A 26,617-nucleotide genomic window follows, 5' to 3' on the forward strand; every position below is an offset into this window, starting at 1 on the left:
CTAAGGAGAGTGGGGGTAAGGGTGCTGACCTAAGTAACTTTGGAATGAGTAGAGTCTGCAAGACTAAAGGCAAAAGTAACGATATATAATCACTGTATTTTAGATGATAAAGTTATTTCCCATTCCATAATTAAAGAAACCAGGGCCCCCTGGAGAAATAGCCGACTTTAGGACTGGAGCAGGAAATATATAGGATGAGCCTGAAGCACCTCAGAGTGCAAGAAAATAAGGAAAACAAACAAAAATATCTGCAGTGATGGAGGTATGTCAAAGGTACACAGGAGACAACGGAAAAAACTCCAGGTAGACAAAGCTGGAATAATTTGAGCAACGAAATAAAGTTGCATTGGATTATAATCTAATGTAAAATATAAATCTATGCAGCCACACTGAAAAAAAATAATTGAATAAATAAATAAATGTGGGAGAAGAGACAAATGTCTAATGCAGAATAACTCCGAGTAATTTATGTAGATACTGCATCCTCAAAGAGATGGCACATAACACTCCATTTCTGAAATGTTGGGTGCACATAGTGACTTTCTTCCAAATCATATAGTATAGAAAGTAGGAAAAGAGTTACTTCACAATGGATTAACCTGAAAAATACTACCTGAGTCAGGTGATCAAGGTTATCATCAAGAGTGATAAGTGATGTTGATAGCATGTACCCTTCATATGATGTGATGAAAATGGCATTTTGCCTGTGTGGTCCTCCCCCTGAAAATCCTATTAAGCCAGTCTAATCACAGGAAAAACATCAGACAAATCCCAGCTGAGGGACATTTTACAAAATATCTGACCAGCACTCCTCAAAACTGCTATGGTCATCAAAAAAAAAAAAAGAAAAATCTGAGAAATTATCACAGCCATGAAGAGCCAAAGGGACATGACAACTAAATGTAATAAGGGGGCTTCCCTGGTGGCGCAGTGGTTGAGGGTCCACCTGCCAATGCAGGGGACACGGGTTCGTGCCCCGGTCTGGGAAGATCCCACATGCCGCGGAGCGGCTGGGCCTGTGAGCCATGGCCGCTGAGCCTGCGTGTCCGGAGCCTGTGCTCCGCAACGGGAGAGGCCACAACAGTGAGAGGCCCACGTACAGCAAAAAAAAAAAAAAAAAAAAAAAAAATGTAATAAGGTATACTGGATCAGATCGTAAAATAGAAAAAGGAAACTAGGTAAAACTAAGTAGATCTACATAAAGTTTGGACTTCAGTTAACAAGTAGAAAATGTAATAAATGATGTACCAATATTAATTCATTAATCATAAGAAATGTAGCATACAAAGTAAGATGTTAATAATAGGGGGAAATGGTTGTGGTATATATGGAAACTATACTATCTTCACAATTTTTCTGTAAATCTAAAACTGTTCTAAAAAGGCAAGTTTATAATATTTTTTAAAGTATAGAATAAAACAGCCAATTACAAATAAAGGCTTAAACTTAAATAAAAATTAAAAATAAATAAATAAATAAATATACAGCGGCAATTTTTATTAAGCAGATACTACCAGAAATGCAAAAATAGACATAAAAAGTTAAAACAGCAGACTAATTTTCATCTTTCCCAGTCCAAGACAGCAAATTGTTAAAAATAAGCAACAATAGAGCAGGCCTAAACAGTATAATTAGTACCACTGAATTTAGGAAAACATGTCAAATTCTAGTCTCTTATAAAATTGTGTCTTCCATTTTTAGGTACCATGGACAATTCTAAAAACATGTGACCAAATATTATGCAACAAAAATATCAGTATACAATCCAAAGAGTAAATAACAATAATACTCTATGACCAAAATGGAAAAAAAAAAAGCTAGAAACTTTTAAGACAACAGAAAATGAAAAGGCCCTTCTATATGGAATTCAAAAAATTAAAAACTCTATTAAACTATTCTTTGATCAAAAAATTATAATTACAAAATTTCTCAGAAATGATACTAGAAACAAACCACATCGAAACTTATACGCTGTAAGTAAAGTAGTTCTTATAAGAAAACCATCTCATTGAAACAAAAAAAGACCCCCGAAAAAATAAGTCAAAATAAAAAACATAAAAATAAATTGCACATTAATGAGTTGCCCCCAGCACTAACACCACTGGCACTAGATGAGTTTATCATAGAATAGTGATGTTCGAGAAGATAACATGCAAAAGAATATCTAGGAAAAAGAAATACTGAAAAAAGCAAGCAATTAAGAGGCATCTCTAATAAAAAGCAATAAAGAATTAACAAAGGGGGGACTTCCCTGGTGGCGCAGTGGTTAAGAATCCACCTCCCAATGCAGGAGACCCGGGTTTAAGCCCTGGTTCAGGAAGATCCCACATGCCACAGAGCAACTAAGCCCATGTGCCACAACTACTCTACAGCCTGCGCTCTAGAGCCCACGAGACACAACTACTGAAGCCCGCACGCCTAGAGCCCGTGCTCCACAACAAGAGAAGCCACCGCAATGAGAAGCCCGCGCACCGCAATGGAAGAGTAGCCCCCGCTCACCGCAACTAGAGAAAGCCCGTGTGCAGCAACGAAGACCCAATTAAGCCAAAAATAAATAACAAAATAAATTTTAAAAAAAGAATTGGGGGCTTCCTTGGTGTCGCAGTGGTTGAGAGTCCGCCTGCCGATGCAGGGGACACGGGTTCGTGCCCCGGTCCAGGAAGATCCCACATGCTGCGGAGCAGCTAGGCCCGTGAGCCATGGCCGCTGAGCCTGCGTGTCCGGAGCCTGTGCTCCGCAATGGGAGAAGCCACAACAGTGAGAGGCCCGCGTACTGCAAAAAAAAAAAAGAATTGGGCTTCCCTGGTGGTGCAGTGGTTGGGAGTCCGCCTGCCGATGCAGGGGGCGAGGGTTCGTGCCCTGGTCCGGGAGGATCCCGCGTGCCGCGGAGCGGCTGGGCCCGTGAGCCATGGCTGCTGAGCCTGCGCGTCTGGAGCCTGTGCTCCGCAATGGGAGAGGCCACAGCAGTGAGCGGCCCGCATACCACACACACACACAAAAAGAATTAACAAAGGAATAGAAATCTGATTAATAAAATGTAATAATAAAATTCACACAAAAATAAATCCTTTGAAATAATCAGTAAAATAAACCACTAGCTAACATAATGAGAAGGAGAAATTACATATACACAAATAATACATGAAAAAAGGAAATAAACTATGAAGAGAAGACATTTTTTAAAATCAGAAGAGACTACTTAGAACAAATTACTAGCATATTAATTTGAAAATCTAAAATGGTTAATTACCAAGCCCAGACAGTTTCAGAGATGAATTTTACCAAAACTTTATATATTAAATAATAATCATGACAATAATAATAAATGATAAACTTAACAGTACTTAATCTATTCCAGAACATAGAAACAAGATAAAAATTACCAAAATATTTTTACTGATTACAAATTGATAATAACATGTGATAAAGTTTAACAACACCAAAGAAAACCATAGGCCAATCTCATATCTGAATATCAACACAAAAAAATCATAAACAAAATATTAGCAACAAAATCCAACAACATATATAAAAAGCATGTCTTTTTAAAGAAGCACATTAGGAAGTCTATTAAAATTTAACATATTAGATCTAATTAGAAAAATCAAATGATCAGTTTCATAGATTTCAAGTAGAAAACTGACAAATTGACAAATGTCAACATAAAATAGGAATAGACATTTTTTAACATGATCAAACATATAAGTATATAAGTGTGTATACATACACATGTATGTATATGCATACATACAGACTGCTAAAATCAGGAGTAAGACAAGGATGTGCCCTAACTGTAACTTTTCATATTGTATTGGAAGGAAAGAGAAAGGAACTAGAGGCCTATGAATTGGAAATCAAGAGGTAAAACAATTTCTATTTGCAGAAATTATAATTGTCTTTTTGGAACACTTAATTGGTTCCAGAACCAATGGAAAAACTACTAAAAACAATAAAGGAATTTAGTAAAGTAGTAAAACATAAAATTAATTTTGAAAGAGATAAAAAAAGAATATACAAAAAAATAAGTAAGCTTCACATGCATAAGTTAGATGACATGATGGAAGAAATACCAATGTATAGCAAGAAAGATAAACTAAATACACTGAGAAATAAATGTGAACATCCTATATGAAGAATACTTGTCTACCTAGCATCATTGAGAAGCAAGCAAGGTGGGACAGAACAAGGAACAGTATGTCATAGAGGCATGGTGCCAGAGAAAAATTCTAAATCTGAACAGCAATCTTTCTATGTGGGGAAGAAATAAAAGCTTAAATAATTTATTCAGAAGGAACATCTGTCTCAACAGACATAATCCCCACTTGTCCAGACAGAGTTCCAGTCCCTCTCCTGCATGTATACTATGTTATGCAGGACTCTAAATGGTCCCCAAGATTCCCCATCCTAATTCCTGGGACTGTGAATAGGACAACATCACACCTGATTCTGTTACAGTGGCAAAAGGGATTCTGCAGAGTAAGTTCACCTTACTAATTAACTAACTTAAGTTACTAATCGGTTGATTTTGAATTAGTCAGAAAGGAGATTATCTGGCTGTGCTCAAAAATCTAATCACATGAGCACTTTAAAAGCAGAAAGCTTTCTGTGGCTAGCAGAAGCAATGAGAGAAATTTAAAGCAAAAGGGCTCTGTGAACCTTTGCTGCCTTTGAAGATGGAATGTGGGGAGCTTCTAGGAGCTGAGAGCAACCCCCACTGACAATCGTCAAGGAAATGGGGAGCTCGGTTCAACAATTCCAAGAAACTGATATTTCACGACAGTTTAATAAGCTTGGAAAAGAATTCTCTAGAGCCTCAAATGAGAATGCAGCCAGCTGACACCCTGAGTTTGAGACTCTAAGCAGAGAACCCAGAGCTGTGCCAGACTCTTGAACTATGGAGAGTGTAAGATAATATACTTGTGCTTTTTCAAGTTGGTAAGTTTGTGTAATATGCTATACAGCAATAGAAAGTTAATACAAACATCTTACAAAAAGCTGGCCAAGGAATAATTCACTTCATTCAAAGGTAAATAATAACCAAAAAAGAAAAGCAAATGCATAGCAGAACAATTACCATATTGCCATCCTTTAAAGTGATAAGAACAATTGCTTCCTAAAATCAAAAGGTGAAAACAGGGATTTAATAAACTCATGAATGTGGTGAGATAGGGATTTTTAAAAAAGGAAAAAAAATGGGCTGAAAGAACTCTGGAAAAACATCCCCAAACAGAAATAAAAGTCACATTGCAATGGACAAAAGAGAGACTAGAGACTGTGAGAATTACAAGGACAGAGAGAAAAGGCTTGAGAAATACAAACAAAATTAAATGAACAAAACCTAAGACTTAAAAGATTAGAGAGAAAATTATAGAAATGATATTCAGACAAAGAAAATAAACGTGCATAATCAATCAGAATAGAATATATATATATATATATGTATATATATATTTTCAAAGGTAAAACTTAAAAAATGAAGACTGATCTATAATTTTAAAAGGCATAGAAAAACCCTGGAAATTTTTTTTTTTTTTTTTTTTTTTTTTTTGCGGTATGTGGGCCTCGCGCTGTTGTGGCCTCTCCCGTTGCGGAGCACAGGCTCTGGACGCGCAGGCTCAAGGGCCATGGCTCACGGGCCCAGCCGCCCCGCGGCATGTGGGATCCTCCCAGACCGGGGCACGAACCCGTGTCCCCTAGCATCGGCAGGCGGGCTCTCAACCACTGCGCCACCAGGGAAGCCCAACCCTGGAAATTTTGATGCAGAACTTTCAACACTAAAAGTCACTGAATTTTAAAGATGAAGAAAGACTTCTTTGAACAGTCAGGAAAAAAGATAGTCACTTAGGCAGAGGGAAAAAAAACCCTTAGCTGGCATCAGACTTCTTTAAAGCAACATTAATCCCATAAAGGCAGTAAAGGAATGACAAAAAAATCAGTGAAAGATAATGTGACTCAGAAATTTTACATTCAGCCAACACTGTTATCCAAATATAAAGGCAAAAGACAAATATTTAACATATTTAAAATCTTATGGAATTAACCTTTCCTTTAAAAACAAAAAACAAACAAGCAAACAAAACACTTACTAGAGGGTACATTTCAGCTTACCACGAAATACGTCATTCAGAGATGCATCATGGGGACCTAAAGAAGACTATTCATCTTAAGTAATATTAAATAATTTATTAAATTGTGTCTCTTATAATACAGCTTTACAAGATAGATAGATTTACCCCCTATGTGAATTCTGAGGTATTATTGCTTAAGGAAACTATCTGAACCTCGAATTTCAACTTCTAACGTGAAATCAAAAAATTTCTGACAAAATACTCAACGCTAAATTAAAGGCATGTGATTTGACAATACACCACAAGAGGGAGCTTCTATGTTGTTTATGAACACAGAGGAGGGTTGCCAATAAAATTAAGGCTTAGAATTTTACTTAATGAACAAACCAGTGTCTAGTCCTGCCCAGTATCATGTGCAGGAACTAAAGGCAAAAAGGCAAAATGGCAAAAGAAAATCCATATACCAGAATATTTAGAAGTTAAATATCAAGCTCAGTGCAGCCCTCACCCTCACCTAGAGGTCCACAGCCTGCTCCCCGCCAAGCATTTACCTTCAACACCTGTAAGTTTGAAGAGACCACCTTTTCCTCTGGCCCATCTTGCTGCCAGGGGCAGGGAAGGATGTTGCAGTCTTGAGATGGTATTCCACTCCCCTAGCCACACTTTTCTGACAGTATTTCCAGGAGGTGCCCGTGCCTCCTGAGAAGCACAGTTTTCTGGGGAACCCGGTCTGCCTAATTACCTGCGTCAGGTACTTTGAGGTGGCTAACTTTAATGAAAAGCAACCTCTCTTTCTCTGTTCCCAGGAAGTGACCGTAATTTTCTCCCCCTGGCTCCACTTCCCATATTCTAACCACTGCCCTGAAAAGGGAGAAGGAGTTGCTGCTTTTGTTTAAATTTGACCGTCCCCAAGTCTACGTAGCAGCTTCTGGCCTGAAGGTGGTAGCTCATCCCTACCTCCCTCTCCTATAACCTCTGTTCACTTATCCTGTGTACTAATCTTGCAAAAATCTTTCTCACAAAACTTTAAGAGAAGAACAAATTACCTTTGAGTTTCAGTGTCTGTGATATGGGTCCCTCTAAGCACAGGGGTCAGGGCAAGACCCTTCTTGTCCGGACCTAAGGGCAGGCAGCTGGCGGCAGGTTTGAGAAAGAGGGGGGAAAAATACTCTTCTTGAAGGTGGGGAGCAACACTCAGAAATCCAGACTTCCCTTGCCTGAGACAACTGATACAGGAACAGGAGATAGGCCAGGTGGCAGCAGGGAATTCTTGGGCTGCTTTGGTTCATAAAAATAGATAGCGTGGGTGGGAAGAGGCAGCACAAGGAATCTCACAGACAATTTAGGACTCTATTTATGGGTACTGAAAAGTTGAGAGAGCCTTTGCCTGTGCAGCTAACCCACCTGGGATGCTGACCTGATCACTCACCTCCCATGGGAATCTAACTCAACCAATAAAGTGATTTTTCAAAAAAAAAAACTATCACAGCATCCATACAAAGATGTTGTAAGAAAAAAGACCAACATACTTTCATTAAAATTAAGATTAGGACACGGACCACAAAGATATTTTCATGGAGCAGGTGAAAACTGTGAACACATCATAATGACAAAGCAGAAATGAAATAACTTAGAAAAGAAGTGGTGAGAAGAAGAAAGAGGATATGAAGCTTGAACTGGTAGAACTCAGAGAAAAAAGTAAAAGGGAAAAACTAAAATCTCATAAAAAGGAAGATAAAATTGAAAGGGGTACAAGGGTGAACGAACTGAGAAAACACAGTAACAGGCATGTAATACAGAAATTAGAAAAGTGAGTAAAATGAATGATAAAGAAAAAAAGCTGAGGAAATGCTAAGGATATAAGGTGGCCAAAGAAGATCATACATACACACAATTGAAGTATCTGAGAAAAAAAAATCATGGAACAAAATACTCAGATATGTAGTTTAAGAAAATGTCCCTAGGGCTTCCCTGGTGGCACAGTGGTTGGGAGTCCGCCTGCCGATGCAGGGGACGCGGGTTTGTGCCCCGGTCCGGGAAGATCCCACATGCTGCGGAGCGGCTGGGCCCGTGAGCCATGGCCGCTAAGCCTGCGCGTCCGGAGTCTGTGCTCCCCAACGGGAGAGGCCACAACAGTGAGAGGCCCACATACCGCAAAAAAAAAAAAAAAAAAAGAAAATGTCCCTAAAATATTAATATGCATGTTAATCTATATACTTCAATCTGCATAACTGGGTGCCAGGGAAACATGACATCAACAGTCATCACCAAGATAGAGCTTCAACTGGACTTTGAAGAGACGCCAAATTTCATAGACATATGGACTCTTGAGAATATTCTTGGTAGAAAATATGAGCAGTATATTATATATCCAGTGTCATGAGCACTTCTAAATGATTTCAGAATATACAGGTGGAAAAAGGCCTCTGAGAACTTAAGTAATATAAGAATGGATAAGAAATTCCCTAAAAGGCAATGATCAAATTACAAATGTAAAAAAGAGAAACGGTGAAGTCACAAAAATGAATAACACCTTGTGCCAAATAACATATTAATCTTTAACTACAATGAAATCTATCCTATTTTACTCACATTGTATTGTTCCAGAGGAAAAAAACTATAAGCTTTCACATACACTTCCTAGCCTAACCTTTACAACTTTCTGCAATCATTTTACCAGTGAAGAAACTGAAGCCCGAAATCACAGGCTATGCATAGTCAGATTTTGCAACACAGCCTAATAATCTGATTCCTATTCTTCTGATCCTCCAATATATACTCCATGATCTTTAAGTTATAATTTAATGAGCTGAACCATCATCTAAAGAGGTACAAAGGAAGATTTCCCCAAGTATAATTTATAGAACCCTAGGCTTCTGAGAATTTCCATAAACAAAAGGATGCTTTGGTCAAATTAGTTTGGGAAACACTCTATTATAGCACTTCTCCTCTTAGATTAATAAGCATGCATTTATATGTAATATGATAAAGTTTTATACATTATTTATTGTATATTCAAGTTGCTTTTTTTCTCCATTGATGTCTTACAGCTCACAGAACTAGTGTTCCATAAAACACACTTTGAAAAATACTGGTTTGAAGTATGACAAAGGTGTCAAGTAAAACAAAACAATCCTAGATAATTAAAAAATTTAAATGTAACCACTGTATAGACAGACATAAATCTTAAAGGGTTAGTGTTATCAATGATCGCTTAATGATTCATAGTGCCAAGATTCAGGATTTTGCTTCCCGCCTTTTCTATTACTACCCATCTCCTTTGGAGTGAACATATACCGTCACAGATGTAGAAACTGTGAGGATGGCTCCAAATCTCAATTTTGAATGTCCAATGTCTTATGTTCTAGTGTTGTATTTCTAATGCCAAATTTCTACCTCAAAATCTAAAACAAAGTTCACAATCTTCACCACAAAACCAACTTCTCTACCTGATTTTCCCATATGTGTTCATAACATCCATTTTCTAGTCATCAAGTTTAAAACACAAAAAGCATTCAATAATATATTCCTTGTCTATAATGACCATATCATATGCTTTTCCTACTGATACCATACCCATTGTTCAAGTCTATAAAACTCCACTTCCTATTAAAAGCTCTCACCTGAGTTGTCCAAAGGAAACCCTTTCTTCATTTACTAGTATCTTTCTTCATTCAGTGACAATAAGCCTGTATGACTCACTAGGTTCTTGATTACCATATATTACTTTTACCTTATCCTCATTTATGTTAATAGCAATAATAATAGTAGTAATACTTATGGGGTGCTTATCTTATACAAGGTCCTTCACTGGCATACATTATCTTCTCTAATCCCCAGAAAAAAATCCTATGAAAGAGATACTATTATTTTCCTCATTTACAGATGAGTAAAGTCAGGATTGGATTAACTTCAAAATCTCTAAGATTTAAGAGCCTATGTATTTAAGAGATTCATCTTATGGTTAACAGTGACATAAAGTAAAATTAATCAGTTACTTAAAAAATTTGGGATGTGAATTCAAAACATTTCTGTAAGAGCTTCTGACTATCAAGATAGACAAAAACTTTTGATATAAGATCTAATAGTCAACCTCCTTATGGTCTCTAAAATACAAACTCCTGACCTACCAGGCTATTAACCCATTAAAAGATATGAAAACCAGAATCCAACATCATGAATATAATAGGAATGACCACAAATGCATAAAAAAGTTTAACATTAGAAAATTCTATGTATAATCATATACCAAGAAATTTGAAAATCTCTTAAAATAAAAATATTGACTATAAATGATATAAAATTTGAATGAAGATATGATTCTGGAATAAATTGAAATGGGAATCAAAAGTGTACCTCTAAAATCAACATATCCAAAATGTTTTTTCTGGAGAATTTATATCAAAGCTCCATCAAAAACAATCAGCCCTTGTGTGTTATTTAAATTGTTCCAATATAGAGAAGAAAATAAAAAGTTTCCCAATTTGTTATGAAGTATTAGCACAATTTCACTTCAAAACATCAGTCATTTGTAAGGAGGAACTTACTTAACTCAAAATATTTGTTAAAAGACTCAAGTTAGAATATGTGTATGGATATTTTTACATATTAGTTAAGGTTGCAGTAGGACACAGACAAAAGAGATAACTGAAGCAAATTTTAAATTTTTGTATGGATGTGGATTGTTTTATGGGTGGATTTTTTACAAAGGCAGAGTTAAGGGAACAAACAGTAGGTGCTACTAGGCAGTTACAGAAACCCTGCAGCAACATGGCCTTAGGCAACACATCAACTCCCACACTAGGTCTTGTGGGGAGCACACCAGGGAAATAAGCACAAGAACCTCCTTCTTCCCCACATGCAAACTCCCACTGGCTGAACCCAGCTAGAAGCCAGAAGGCAAAAGTGCACGGCAATATAGTCCATGAGGCTTATTCTAATAAAGCAGTAAGACAACTGACAAGCTTGATAATTCTCCTGCCTGTAATCACTTCTTTTTCTATCATCCAGATCATGTTTCCTTTACCTCCTGCCTATCCCTTAGTTGGTGAGGGAGTTTACAAAGTTCTTACAAGTCTTCAGCTCTTCTGTCTCTATTGGGTTGCCACAGTTTTCCTTTCAACAAGTACTATTGGGTTGGGGATATTAAGAGGCACAGGAGTGAATTCCCTCAGTCCAAAATACATTCCTCCTTGCCTCTGATTAGAAACCACCCAATTTCCCCTTCGTAATGAGGATCCATCACTTCTGTCAGTTCAGTGACCATCTTCTCTTCCTGTTGATTATTTAGTATGAAGACCAAGGCAGGAAACAAAAATTCTGTAGGTGGATTTTTAGGTACAGTAGCAAGAGGCTCCAATCCATTGCCACGCCCTAGTTCAATACCCTGTGTGTGCTGGCTCTGGAGGACCCAGCAACACAGAATGGTTTCTGCCTTATTTAATGCATATACCATATTCTGTAGAGAAGGAAATCTTATTCTGCAAGTTATAACACAACAGACACTATTCTACCGAGTCAGCGGCTTCTGGGTGTTGAGGTACACAGTAAGACACACAAGTGAATTTCATGAGCAGAAGTTTGTTACCATAATTCTGCTGCAAATGAATTTCTTCATCAGAAGTGATGCTGTATAGGTTATAATAATGAATAAGGCATTTTGTAAGTCAAACAACATTGAGTGTTGGTAGAAGTATTGCAGGCAGTGAAAATGAATTCATATTTAGAATATTTACTTGTCTTAGGAGAACAAATTGCAACCAGGATATATATTTTTTCATTGCCCTGGGGTATAGTGGTTGCCCTAGGGAATGTTACCAAATCACTGCTCTCAGGACTGGCCCCGGCAATTGGTAAACTGAGCAACCAACCTGCAGTACAGGTAGTTAGACCAGCCATTATGAGGGAAAGGGCATTTTTGGACCCCATGTTTAGCTTCCTTTTATGCTATATGGCCATTTTTTTACATGGGACAATTCCACAAGCACCACAGTGGCTGGGGAAAAACACTGATTGACACTCACTGGACAGACCATCTTTTCTTCCTGATTGAGAGCCTCTTCTACAAAGGATGCCCTCAAGTGAGTATTAACATGTGGCAAAAATAGTTTTACATTCTAGGCCCATGCCCAGAAGCATACTACAAACCTCTTGGCTGGAACTCCTCATACCTTGTAAACAACTTTCATTTTTGTTTTCTTCCAAGCTTCTGACTGGCCAGCTTATCTATTAGTGTTGTGCATGAATCAATATAAATCTGTACCTCAGGCCTTCCCTTCTGTCAAGAGAATTTCCACTGACCATTGCCTTTTAGGGACATGCCTGACTGGGGTTTTTCTTCAAAATGTTCATCTTTGGTGGGTGCCAGCAAAAACCCACTGTAAGCCAGGCTACACCCCTTCCTCCTCTGTTAGCCAGCCACAAGGAACTCTGTGAGATCCTTTTAATAAGGACATCTAGGTTTTTGTAGTAAGACCATGCTAACTTCTGCCTATAATAACCTTTCTCCATTGAAAAAGAAGGAAGTGAAAGTCAATAAAAACAAGTAGGCTAGTAGTATGAGATACTGGCCTATATAGTTACTTGTGCCTTCCACATCTGCTTGCATCTACCAATTCATTTAACAATGAGATGTCTAATTTTCACTTGTCTAATTTTATGATTTGTTACAGTAGATAACATACACTTCATAATGGGGAGTCCAGGTTGAACGGTGTTCATAATCCTGTTTACCAGCATTAAGGAGAAAACCAATAGCTGCTTTTCAAAAGGAGAATAGTTAGGCAGAAAAGCTTGGTCTTACTACAGAAACCCAGGGGTCCTCACTGGGATTTCCCTATTGGAGACTTGCCCGAGGCTTCCTACATCTTCCCTGTCTGCCATAAACACTGTCATAAACACTGTCCATACCTGCTTCAAGAAGTTTATCTTGTTCCAGAACTCAGAACTCAGAAAGCCTTTGAGCAACAAAGGTTAATTAAAACAGCTTGTGGAGTAGATAAAATCAAGGCTATGGCCCCACTCCCTGTTAATGCCATTGAATGGATTAAGGTGGCCCCAAGCAAATACTTTTAATTGGAAAATATGGCTCAAGGAAAAGTACCTAAGGGTATGACTCTCTCATTAGTCTGATAAGCTTAATTAAATCCAGAGAGACAGGAGGTTAAGAAAGACAAGATACAATGCAAAACTATGAGTGTGGTTATTGGCATATATACCTGAATCAGTTAGGTTTTGAAACATCTGCACTTTCAGATGAACCACTAGCCTCTTCTAGGAGAGATTATGACAGAATGAGTGTTAAAATGACCCTTAGTTCCCAAATTTCTACAGGCAAGAAACAGGCTGATAACAGCTTCTAAGCATCTAAGTAATATATTCTCCATTTGCCCTCTTTAAATATAGCCAAGGATAATTTTTTAAAAAAGACCAACAGAGAACAATGAACTATGAAGCCCCTCCCAAGAAGCAGGAGAGTTTACTCAAGGAACAAGCATGACAGCTTCCCAGTGGGATTTTAGGATTTCTCTGAATCAGTGACTCCTGTGTATTTTCCCCTTTCCAACCAGTAATGATTATTGTGACAAATACATTAGTTATACATTTCTGTTTTTAAAAGGAGTAAACAGAGAATGTTATTTGGAAATATAAAGAGAGTCAAATCAACTCAAAATGTATCACAGATTTAAATGGAAAATGGAAAACTATAAACTTTTTGAAGAAAAGAAATAGAAAATCTTTGGGATCTAGGACTAGGGAAAAAATTCTTAGACTCGACAACAAAAGGAAAAAAGTGATAAACTGAACCTTACCCAAATTAAAGTCTTTTGCTCTGTGAAAAACCCTGTTACGAGGTTGAAAAGGACAAGCTACAGACAAGATGAAAATATCTGCAAACCATCTATCTGACAAAGATCTAGTACTTAGAATACATAAGTAACTTTCAAAACTCAACAGTAAAAGGTAAACAATATAGTTAGAACACGGGCAAAAAACATGAAAAGATATTACATGAAGGACAAACAGATGGCAACTGAGCACAAGAAAAGATTCTCAACATCATTAGCCATTAGGGAAATGCAGATTAAAAGCATAATAAGGGCTTCCCTGGTGGCGCAGTGGTTGAGAGTCCGCCTGCTGATGCAGGGGACACGGGTTCGTGCCCCGGTCTGGGAAGATCCCACATGCCGCAGAGCGGCTAGGCCCGTGAGCCATGGCCGCTGAGCCTGTGCGTCCGGAGCCTGTGCTCCGCAAGGGGAGAGGCCACAACAGTGAGAGGCCCGCCTACCGCAAAAAAAAAAAAAAAAAAAAAAAAAAAAAAAAAAAAAGCATAATAAGATTTTACTACAACCTATCAAAATGGCTAAAATAAAAAATGACAGCACCAAATGCTGGCAAGGGTGCAGATAAACTGGATCATTCATACATTGCTGATGGGAATATAAATTGGTACACTCTGGAGAACAGTAGTTTCTCAAAAAACTAAGTAGAGATAGAGAACTATCATATGACCCATTGGTTTTACTCCTAGGCATCCATCCCAGAGAACTGAAAAGTATGTTCACACAAAAATCTGTACACAAATGTTCATAACTTTATTTGTAATAGCCAAAAAACTGGGATCAACCCAAATGTCCTTTAGCAGGTGAATGGTTGAACAAACTATGGTAAATCCATACCATGGAATACTTACTAGTTAGCAATAAAAAGGAATGAGCAACTGATAAATTCAACCCTGATGAGTCTTCACAGAATTATTCTGAATAAAAAAAGCCAACTCCAGGGCTTCCCTGGTGGCACAGTGGTTGAGAGTCCGCCTGCCGATGCAGGGGACACGGGTTCGTGCCCCGGTCCGGGAAGATCCCACATGCCGTGGAGCGGCAGGGCCCGTGAGCCATGGCCACTGGGCCTGTGCATCCGGAGCCTGTGCTCCGCAGCGGGAGAGGCCACAGCGGTGAGAGGCCCACGTACCGCAAAAAAAAAAAAAAAAGCCAACTCCAAAATGTTAAATACTGTATAACTCCCAAAATATAGTAAAATCTTGAAACATAAAAATGTTACCATGAGGTGACTTATAATGGAAAACTTTTAAAATGTAAATATTTATGAGAATCGTTAAAATATAAAATGGAATGCTATGCAAGAATAAGAATGCTCACATGCTGCAAACTATGAAAAATATTATACTAACTCTACAAGAAATAGGCACAATAAAAATATTAAGACAATCTCAAAGTTGTTCTCCTTGAGAAAAGAATAATAATGAATTAGGTTTTTTTCTCTTTGTACTTCTTAGTATTATCCAAATCGTCTGCAATGACCAATAAAACTTTTCTAATCAGAAAAATAAAATGTATTAATAAAAATCACAACAAAGGAGGGTTGATTAAATGTATTATCTATAAAATAAAATAAAAACAAATATTCTGCAGTTTTGTCTTTTTTAATATTTACAATATCCAATATATATTCTAAGTTAAAAAAAAGTAGATATCCATAAGTTCAAAATCTTGTTTCTTTAAAATGTGCATTTAAACGTATATGTGAAAATGTGATGTAAAGATGTATGAATATGGATAAAGGTTAGTAAGAAGGTGTGAGAATGTATGTGCATGAGTGTGTGTTAATGACTATGTAATGTAAAAGTGTAATTATGCATAACTATTTGTGAATACATGTATGAATATGTGTATATATTAAAAAGGCTGAACAATACTGACAGTGTTATCTAGGCTCTGTTATAAAAAAATTTATTTCCTTACTTTTTTATTCCATATATTCCATCTTTTCCCCTTCTATTTCATTTTTGTTTGTATTTTTCTATCTTCCGATTGGCTTGCAAAGGGACAATTTTTAAATTAGGAAAAAAAATTAAAAATATTTAGAAAGAGTCAACTTGGCTATTTAAAAGGCAATATTTAATATGTCATATTGAGTAGCTCCAATTAATCTGAGCTACAGCAAATAAATTTATTTTCTTATCTCATAAAAAGAATACAATCCTGGAAACATAGCTAATTAAAACCTTTTCTAATATATTACTTTGAAAGTGTTTAGCCAGACTTTTGGGATATGTCAATATCAAGTGGCACCTAAAAAAAATATGTATCATATTGAAAGATTTTTAGTTGTTCATATTATCTTGTAACTACCATTGACAATAAGTAAACAAACCAAGAAAGGCAGGTTTTTTACATTAATATAGCTGTTACTTAATTATCATGAACATCATTTTTATTCATTGCTACTATTTAATGAGCACTTACCCACACCAGACACAACCTTATCACTATTTGTGTATAATTTCCTATGAAGTAGCAGTTACTATCCCCATCATGATTTACAGTTGAAGAAACTTGTCCAGGGTCACAAAGCTCTATCATACAGTGCTTGAGCAAAAATTTAAACTGTTTTGTCTGATCTTAATATCCCTGCTATATTGCTGCATACTTTCACTCAATGTAATGTGCTAACAGCATTAAAATAAAAGAGAAAAATACATTAAAACACACATTGGTTATTTGTGCATTTTTAAGAACAGTGACTAAGAAAAAAGAATTTCCTCATTTCTTTCCTACCACAAACCACATTTTTACCAATCTTTCTGAGGTAAGCAAAAAGCATTGCTTAATAATTACCTCCCATACATTATACCTGGTTAGACACAACTTTGCCTATGGTCCACTTGAATGTCCTACCAGAGCATTTCCTTTTATTTCATACATGAAGACAAATAAGGGTAATCACTACTAACAGTCTATCAAAAAATAACTCTGACATTTTATCACCACTTTAGAAGTACAGTAGATACATAGTGAAATCAATATTTTATCAAGTAATTAAGATGAAACCAAAAATAGAATATCACTGCATTTTGCTTCTATTTCTGAATATGCTTCTCATTTTAGCTTCCTTTTTCATACTGCAAATTTTTCAGATCCAAAATCTTACCCATAAAGATCATCTATGGCAAATAATTTTTGCCTCTGATAACTTACAATTCTTCCCAGGTCAGTGGCCAAAAGAAAATTATTCTCTATGGAATATGTTTATTCCATGAAGCCAAGTTTATGGAAAATGTGAACAGAGAATCCCACATTGCCTTTATCTGCCATTACCTACTCTTACTGCCTTCTACAGAAGGACAATTCATCAGGCTCCTAATATGCCTCCGTTGAAGGGATCCAATCGTTCATTTATATATTTGACAACTCAACAAACATTTCTCAGGTACCTACTATCTATCACACGCTGTTCTAGGTGCTGGCCATAAGGAAGTTTCTAAATTCAACAAGGGCTTCAATACTTAGACATAAGACAGCATAGAGCAGATTTTTCCAAAGCCTGTTCACTGAAACACTAATCTGGAGGAGAAAATGTAAAGTGAGTAGTGCAAGCAGGGTAAAAGGGACAAGCATATCAATGGAGTTCCTGGTCAAAAAGTTCAGAACTATACATTTCATATTCCCTAACTAAAGAGGCACACAATGCATTCACTTTTACAGTGATGCAATAGAGACGCCTCTTTAACTTTCATCTTTTCCCAAACTCATTGAACTACGGAACCCGTGTTTAACATACTCTTTTTACTTTACTAGTAATTTTTATTGAGTATAGTTGCTTTACAATGTTGTGTTAGCCTCCACTGCACAACAAAATGAATCAGCCATACACATACAGATATCCCCTCCCTTTTGGACTTCCCTTCCATTTAGGTTACCACAGTGCATTAGGTAGAGTTTCCTGTGCTATACAGTATGTTCCCATCATTTGTCTACTTTATACATAGCATCAATAATGTATATGTGTCAATCCCTGTCTCCCAATTCCTCCCTCCCCACTCCTTTCCCCCTTGGTATCCATACATTTGTTCTGTATGTCTATGTCTCTATTTCTGCTTTGCAAATAAGATGATCTATACCATTTTTTCTAGATTCCACACATACGCATTATCATATGATATTTGCTTTTCTCTTCCTGACTTACTTCACTCTGTATGACACTCTCTAGGTCCATCCACGTCTCTACAAATTACCCAAGTTCATTCCTTTTTATGGCTGAGTAATATTCCATTGTATATCTTAATACCTTCAGAAACTCTGCTCAGCAGATCATATTTTGAGATATGTTGGGATGTTACATTCTCTTGTTCAAGGCCACTCATTTTAAAATTTATACCTATCTGCAAATTATAACTGTGGGCAGAACAGAGTTTGTGCTAACATCTCATTGACACATGCTTTCATACTTATTTTTCTCAGTGAGTTTCCTCTATTTCAAAAGTTAGGTCATTTGAATTTCAACAAAACTGGCTACATTAAGGTATGTAGTATTTCATGATGGTTATGAAACTCCTATTTTAAAGGAAAATATAAAGCAATAATCCTGAAATGAAAAGAAACCTTTTTCTCTATGCCCACAATTGACTTTACAAAATAAGTAAACACTAAACTGGACACATATTTCCCAGAGGCCAAGCAAAATTAAAGCATCCTGTATTGAACTGGTGGTTGAAAAACTCTAAGATTCTTGGCCCTATGTCTTCTCCAATCTAGGCAAGCATTCCATATTTAAAAAACAAACAAACAAACAAACAAAACCTTAAGAATACAAGATAAAGACAAAACGGTAACTAAAAATTAAGTCTGACTTTGAGTCCTGCTCTAATCATTTTCCTAGTTCAACATTTTTAGGTAGTCAGCCTGCGTAACCATAGTCCTTAAATGCAGAATTCTCCCTGAAATACCATTTCTAAAATATTAGAAATTTAGTGATGAAGCAAAAGGGAAGTGTTGAGAGCTACATTCTTTTGAGAGAAAGGGATGGAAAAGAGAAACAAGAAAATAATACAACTTAGGAAAATTTATCCAACTATTGGTCAGTAAAGAAAAAGAGATTTACTGGATTTAGTAATTACTTCTCTACAATTCCTAAGTATTGCTATTTACCAATGGCCCCTGTCGCAAAGTTTCAAAGAGAAGAAAAGATTATTTTGTTTGCCAACATTAAATTAACTCATCCAAAGGAAATTAAAAAGTGCTTGAATGAAAACAATATGTTACGTGGTAAAGATTTATTTATTTATTTATTACATTTTTTTAAAATATTTAAAAGTTATATTAAAATATGATGTTTTATGTTAACGGTCTATTAAAATATATCAAAAGTGAGTGGCAAATATGATTTACTTGAAAATGTTTTATGACATTATTCTATCTTCAGGTTAACACATACCAAAATTAGCCCTTAGAAGCATTTTTCTCTGTTAAATTTAATTCTTCCTTTTTCGCGTGTTTGTCCAATAACAAGCAAAACTTCTCTTTGATAAATGTTATCTCCATTCAAAGATAGATAATCACCTCTAAACCTTATGTGTCCTTTAAAACTTCCCTTAAGAAAATACTTTTCCCAAATCTACTTAAATTTATTTTTTATAGAATAGAAAATTCAAGCTGATTCCAAACACATTTTTCTACCTTTTTGTTAACTCTTAACCTCCTTCTGTGTAATTCTCACACCTGTGGAAATTATACATGCTTATCATATTTCATATTTTGTTTTCTTCTATTTACAAACTATATTACATTACTTTAATCTCCTCTTACAGAGATTATTTTATCCAAACTGAGCCTGCGTTTGGTTTACCTCAAGTTCAAAAAAACAACAGCAACAAAAAAAGCACACAAGGGAATATGTTAATTCTCTCAATGTCAGTTTCAAATTAAATTACATGTATGATTTCAATTAATATTTCTTAATGTTATGCTCTTTAGATTATTTATGTAATGTTACCTAAGAAGATTATACATTTCTTTGCTTCTAATTTATTTACAAAAAGCTTTCAACTAATTTGTTTTCCTTTTCTCACTTAAATCTCCAGTTTTCCTCTATATTCTCCTTAGAGTAGGATAAATAACCCAGATTTTTGGTTACAGAATCCCATATTTGCAAAAGTGGGTTAATTCACTTGAGCAGACAAGTATAAAAAATAATGTAAAGATTTCAAAATAGCAACCAGGCATTTTCATATATTGACTGTGGGAGAGTAACTGGTATATCCCTTCCTAAAAGTCAGTGTGACATTATCTATCAAAAATTAGAATGAGGAAGCCCTTCAAACCAGTATTTTCATTTCAAGGAATGAAGACTAAAGAACAACTTGCACATTTACATAAATGTACATGTCCAAAAATATACATTGCAGTTCATACTTAGGTCCAAACCTGAATTCTTGATTTCCACTCCCAATTCTGTTCTAACCCAGTCTTCCACATTAGAGTAAATGGCTCCAGTTGGTCAAACCAAATATGAAGGAGTCACCCTTTCTTCACAATCAATCCACTAGAAAGACCGATCTCTTTTTCCTTTAAAATACATTGAAACCCAAAGTGGGCAGAAGGAAAGAAATCATAAAGATCAGAGCAGAAATAAATGAAAAAGAAAACAACAGCAAAGATCAATAAAACTAAAAGCTGGTTCTTTGAGAAGATAAACAAAATTATAAACCATTAGCCAGACTCATCAAGAAAAAGAGGGAGAGGACTCAAATCAATAAAATTAGAAATTAAAAAGGAGAAGTTACAACAGACACCGCAGAAATACAAAGCATCCTAAGAGACTACTACAAGCAACTCTATGCCAATAAAATGGACAACCTGGAAGAAATGGACAATTTCTTAGAAAGGTATAAACTTCCAAGACTGAACCAGGAAGAAATAGAAAATATGAACAGACAAATCACAAGTAATGAAATTGAAACTGTGATTAAAAATCTTCCAACAAACAAAAGTGCAGGACCAGATGGCTTCACAGGTGAATTCTATCGAACATTTAGAGAAGAGCTAACACCCATCCTTCTCAAACTCTTCCAAAAAATTGCAGAGGAAGGAAAACTCACAAACTCATGTTATGAGGCCACCATCATCCAGATACCAAAACCAGAAAAAGATACTACAAAAAAAGAAATTACAGGGCTTCCCTGGTGGCGCAGTGGTTGAGAGTCCGCCTGCCAACGCAGGGCACACGGGTTCGTGCCCCGGTCCAGGAAGATCCCACATGCTGCAGAGCGGCTGCGCCCGTGAGCCATGGCCACTGAGCCTGCACGTCCGGAGCCTGTGCTTCGCAACAGGAGAGGCCACAACAGTGAGAGGCCCACGTACCGCAAAAAAAAAAAAAAAAAGAAAAGAAATTACAGACCAATATCACTGATGAATATAGATGCAAAAATCCTCAACAAAATACTAGCAAACAGAATCCAACAACATATTAAAAGGATCATACACCATGATCAAGTGGGATTTATCCCAGGGATGCAAGGATTCTTCAATATATGCAAATCAATCAATGTGATACATCATATTAACAAACTGAAGAATAAAAACCATATGATCATCTCAATAGATGCAGAAAAAGCTTTTGACAAAATTCAACACCGATTTATGATAAAAACTCCCCAGAAAGTGGGCATAGAGGGAAACTACTTCAACATAATAAAGGCCACATATGACAAACCCACAGCCAACATCATTCTCAATGGTGAAAAAGAGAAAGCATTTCCTCTAAGATCAGGAACAAGACAAGGATGTCCACTCTCACCACTATTATTCAACATAGTTTTGGAAGTCCTAGCCATGGCAATCAGGGCAGAAAAAGAAATAAAAGGAATACAAATTGGAAAAGAAGAAGTAAAACTGTCACTGTTTGCAGATGACATGATACTATACACAGAATCTTAAAGATGCCACCAGAAAACTACTAGAGCTAATCAATGAATTTGGTAAAGTTGCAGGATACAAAATTAATGCACACAAATCTCTTGCATTCCTATACACTAATGATGAAAAATCTGGAAGAGAAATTAAGAAAACACTCCCATTTACCACTGCAACAAAAAGAATAAAATACCTAGGAATAAACCTACCTAGGGAGACAAAAGACCTGTATGCAGAAAACTCTAAGACACTGATGAAAGAAATTAAAGATGATACAAACAGATGGAGAGATATACCAAGTTCTTGGATTGGAAGAATCAATATTGTGAAAATGACTATACTACCCAAAGCAATCTACAGATTCAGTGCAATACCTATCAAATTACCAATGGCATTTTTTACAGAACTAGCACAAATAATCTTAAAATTTGTATGGAGACACAAAAGACCCCAAATAGCCAAAGCAGTCTTGAGGGAAAAAAATGGAGCTGGAGGAATCAGACTCCCTGACTTCAGACTATACTACAAATCTACAGTAATGAAAACAATATGGTATTGGCACAAAAACAGAAATATAGATCAATGGAACAAGTTAGAAAGCCCAGAGATAAAGCCACGCACCTATGGTCAACTAATCTATGACAAAGGAGGCAAGAATATATAATGGAGAAAAGACAGTCTTTTCAATAAGTGGTGCTGGGAAAACTGGACAGCTACATGTAAAAGAATGAAATTAGAACACTACCTAACACCATACACAAAAATAAGCTCAAAATGGATTAGAGACCTAAATGCAAGACGGGGCACTATAAAACTCTTAGAGGAAAACATAGGAAGAACACTCTTTGACATAAATCCCGGCAAGGTATTTTTTGATCCACCTCCTAGAGTAATGGAAATAAAAACAAAAATAAACAAATGGGACCTAGTGAAACTTCAAAGCTTTTGCACAGCAAAGGAAACCATAAACAAGATGAAAAGACAACTCTCAGAATGGGAGGAAATATTTGCAAACAAATCATCAAACAAAGGATTAATCTCCAAAATATATAAACAGCTCATGCAGCTCAATATTAAAAAAAACAAACCTAATCCAAACATGGGTAGAACACCTAAATAGACATTTCTCCAAATAAGACATACAGATGGCAAAGAAGCACATGAAAAGCTGCTCAACAACACTAATTATTAGCGAAATGCAAATCAAAACTACAGTGAGGTATCACCTCATACCAGTTAGAATGAGCATCATCAGAAAATTTACAAAGAACAAATGCTGGAGAGGGTGTGGAGAAAAGGGAACCCTCTTGCACTGTTGGTGGGAATATAAATTGAGACAGCCACTATGGAGAACAGTATGGAGGTTCCTTAAAGAACTAAAAATAGAATTACCATATGATCCAGCAATCCCACTACTGGGCATATACCTAGAGAAAACCATAATTCAAAAAGACACAGGCACCCCAATGTTCATTGCAGCACTATTTACAATAGCCAGGTCATGGAACCAACCTAAATGCCCATCGACAGATGAATGGATAAAGAAGATGTGGTACATATATACAATGGAATATTACTCAGCCATAAAAAAGAACGAAATTGGGTCATTTGTAGAGACGTGGATGGATCTAGAGACTGTCATACAGACTGAAGTAAGTCAGAAAGAGAAAACCAAATATCGTATATTAACGTATATATATGGAAGCTAGAAAATGGTACAGATGAACCGGTTTGCAGGGCAGAAATTGAGACACAGATGTAGAGAACAAACGTATGGCCACCAAGGGGGTGGTGGAGTGGTGGTGTGCTGAATTGGGAGATTGGGATTGACATGTATACACTGAGGTATATAAAATGGATGACTAATAGGAAAATAAATAAATAAATAAACATTTAAAAATAATAAATAAAAATAAAATACACTGAAAATCAATCACTCCTCTAGATCTCTACTGCTACCAACCCCATCCCAACCACCCTTATTGCTCACCTGAGCTACAATAAAAATCTCCTGGGTGATTTCCTCCCATCTACTCTTGTCCCTCAGAACAATAGAAGCCAAATGATCAATTAAAAACATAAATAAGATCATGTACCTCCCTGTGTAAAACTCTCTCATGAATTCCCATGGCACTTGAAGGAAAATCCAAATGCCTCACACTGGGGTCTACCTGACTCTCAAATTCTTCTCATGCCACATTCTCCCTCACTTTGATCATGCTGGCCAAAACTGACAATTCCTAAAACCAGCCAAGCTGTTTCCTGCTCCAAAGCCCGTGATCATTTTTTCTCCTGCCTGGATATCATCTTCCTTGGCTGGGTCCTCATTATCCAGTTTTCAATCACAATAGCCTTCCCTTGCCCACAAATTTTCCCTTTTGTACACTATTACTTCACAATACTTGTTCTGTTATACACTCACCTCAATCTTCAGTTATCTTGTTTGTTTATTTTGTATTACCTCCCACTAGTATATAAAATCCAGAGGGCATGAAACAGTCTCACTGCTATTATTTCAGCATCATGTATAGTCCATATCAATAAATATTCCTCATAGGAATGGCAGAATAATGTAAGGGCAACCTGAGTTTTTGCTTTTATTTGCCACAGATAAACTATTATTTAAATTATGAGTCATAATTTAGAGTAAAAATTTTACAGATCAGCCAATTCCTCTACCTAATCTACCTCAACTAAAATAATGAAAAATATCAATATGAATTTGGTGAAAACTTGCACAATATACAATAATGTACTAAAAGTTTTTAACCTGGCTTCAGCAACCTTCTTGGCTTCATCTCTGGCCACAAACACACCTTAATTTGTGGCCATTTCCCTTTAGTAAATATAAATTATTCAGACTGGCTGAAACTCAACACATGTATGGCAAGAGAAGGAGCTAAGAAGATGGCTGAGGACAAATCAGGCTTTTGCACTGGACTAGGTGTTTATGTTTCAGTTTAGAGAGTCAATGATTTTTTTTAACAAAGTCTGTATACTTTAAGAACAAACAGGGCATCTGATCAACTGGAAAAATGAGGGATTAGATTCAGTACAAAGATCAACACCTAAATACTAGAGACACAATAATATTTTTGCTATCATAGAATCAGTTTCGTATTTCTTGTGTGACAGACTAAAATTCAGCTTTTCCCTTTCCTCTTTGAAATTAAGATTTCAAAGGTATTATACTAAAGCCTACATGTGTTTTTCCCAAATCTACCCCCAGAGAAAGTATGTGAAGTTGGCCTGATAAAATCCTGTGGAATCTTAGATAATATACTAGAATCTAGTAACTGTTCTTTCTACTGATAACACATTCACCTTATCCAATTCATTCCAAACTGTATCACATTTTTAAAACATCCCCTCTTGGACCATATGCTTGCATATTCTATTTTTATTTCCAAAATGAAGTCTGCTTTCTAAATAAGTGCACCCCTAAAACCATGCTACATGATATATACTTTGTTATTGAAAATATTTTCCCATTTGTTGTCATTCTATAATTGGGAAATAGATTTAGGGAAATGTTAACACTTTAATATGAATTTTCAAAATTAATACAAATATAACCATCTTAACTTTTTAAAAATAATGCCTATTGTGCAGGAGGCCCCAGTTCTCCTTTCTTCTTAATATAAGCCTTTTCTTCACTTACCTAACCTATCAAAACTTCAGATTTTGTAGCCCTCTGATTTTATTTCAATACTTGCTATTAAAAGTCTCAAGAAGGACAAAAAACGTTAAGGTCTACTTTCATTAGCACATTTCTTGGGCTCTACCATAATTCTTTTTCCATTAAAAAGGATTCTTTGGGGGGGAAAAAAGGGAAGAAATATAAATAATCAAACTTCCTTTCTGAGCCTTTAAATAATGTACTGACCAGAGCAACACTTTAGGTAACTCATGAAGCTCTGTGTCTCTAAACTAGAGTCAAAAGTAAAGCTAGTTTCAGTTCTCAGGAAAAGATCCACTCCTATGAGTTTTACCTCTCTTTCTCAAATCAGGAGTCAGCATGTCCAGGGTGCAGAGCTATAGGCACAGCAAATAAAACCATAAAGGGAAAAACTAGATCTTAGAACCCCAGTGAAGTCACACCACCTGCAAACCAAAACAAGTCATGTCTTTTCTGAGGAAGATCGTGTATAATATGGGGAATGAGTATTAGAGGATTAAAAACTTGGAGAACCACTGAAGGGATGAATAATGTGCAATCTGTCTCAGTAATCTCCTAACACAATTCAATAATAACAAAGCAGTAAGCAGTGGAAGAGACTAGCCTTTACCCTATTTACCCATACAAGTGAGCTGCAATATAGAGTTGCAGTATAACAGAGTTTCATACTACTTCTTAAAATAAGCAAAACACAATAGAAACTTACCTTCAAAAAGGGACCCGAATTGGTATTTTCCACTAAAAAATTTTGGCAACGAATATATAAGTGCTCCCAATCCTATCATAAAAGATGCAAATGCAAGCCATCTTGGTTTGTGTCCTCTTTCACCAATGAATGATATAAATAAAGACAACAAACAGAATGCGATATCATAGCTTGATGATATCAAGCCTGTCAGGGAACTCTTCAATTCATAGCGCTTCTCAATAGTGGAAATGCTAATATTTACTAGGCCATTTACCACCATACCTAAAAGAGAGAAGAGGAAATTTAAGTGCATTATTACAACTTTACCATATAGATTATGATTATTAACGAAATACTAAAATTTGATTGTTTCTTTTGATATTTTTAAATGTACCAATTTTAAAAATCTCAAAATTTCAAAGCTAAGCAAGCCAAACATATTTCCTTTACAAATCAGCTCACTTTTAAATTA

General features: G+C 36.2%; 1 protein-coding gene across 1 annotated transcript in view; it reads right to left on the reverse strand.

The window, feature by feature from the left end:
• The window catches only part of SLCO4C1 (solute carrier organic anion transporter family member 4C1), a gene marked incomplete at its 5' end in the record, with an annotated part of 64,429 nt that overhangs the window by 34,576 nt on the left and 3,236 nt on the right, over window positions 1-26,617 (reverse strand). The window contains one exon of the mRNA XM_081232600.1: window positions 26,164-26,427. Coding sequence (XP_081088726.1) covers window positions 26,164-26,427 — 264 coding nt within the window. The remainder of the gene's footprint in view (window positions 1-26,163; window positions 26,428-26,617) is intronic.

This window comes from Mesoplodon bidens (assembly GCF_964165515.1).
Source record: "Mesoplodon bidens genome assembly, chromosome: 4".
NCBI classification, from domain to species: domain Eukaryota; kingdom Metazoa; phylum Chordata; class Mammalia; order Artiodactyla; family Ziphiidae; genus Mesoplodon; species Mesoplodon bidens.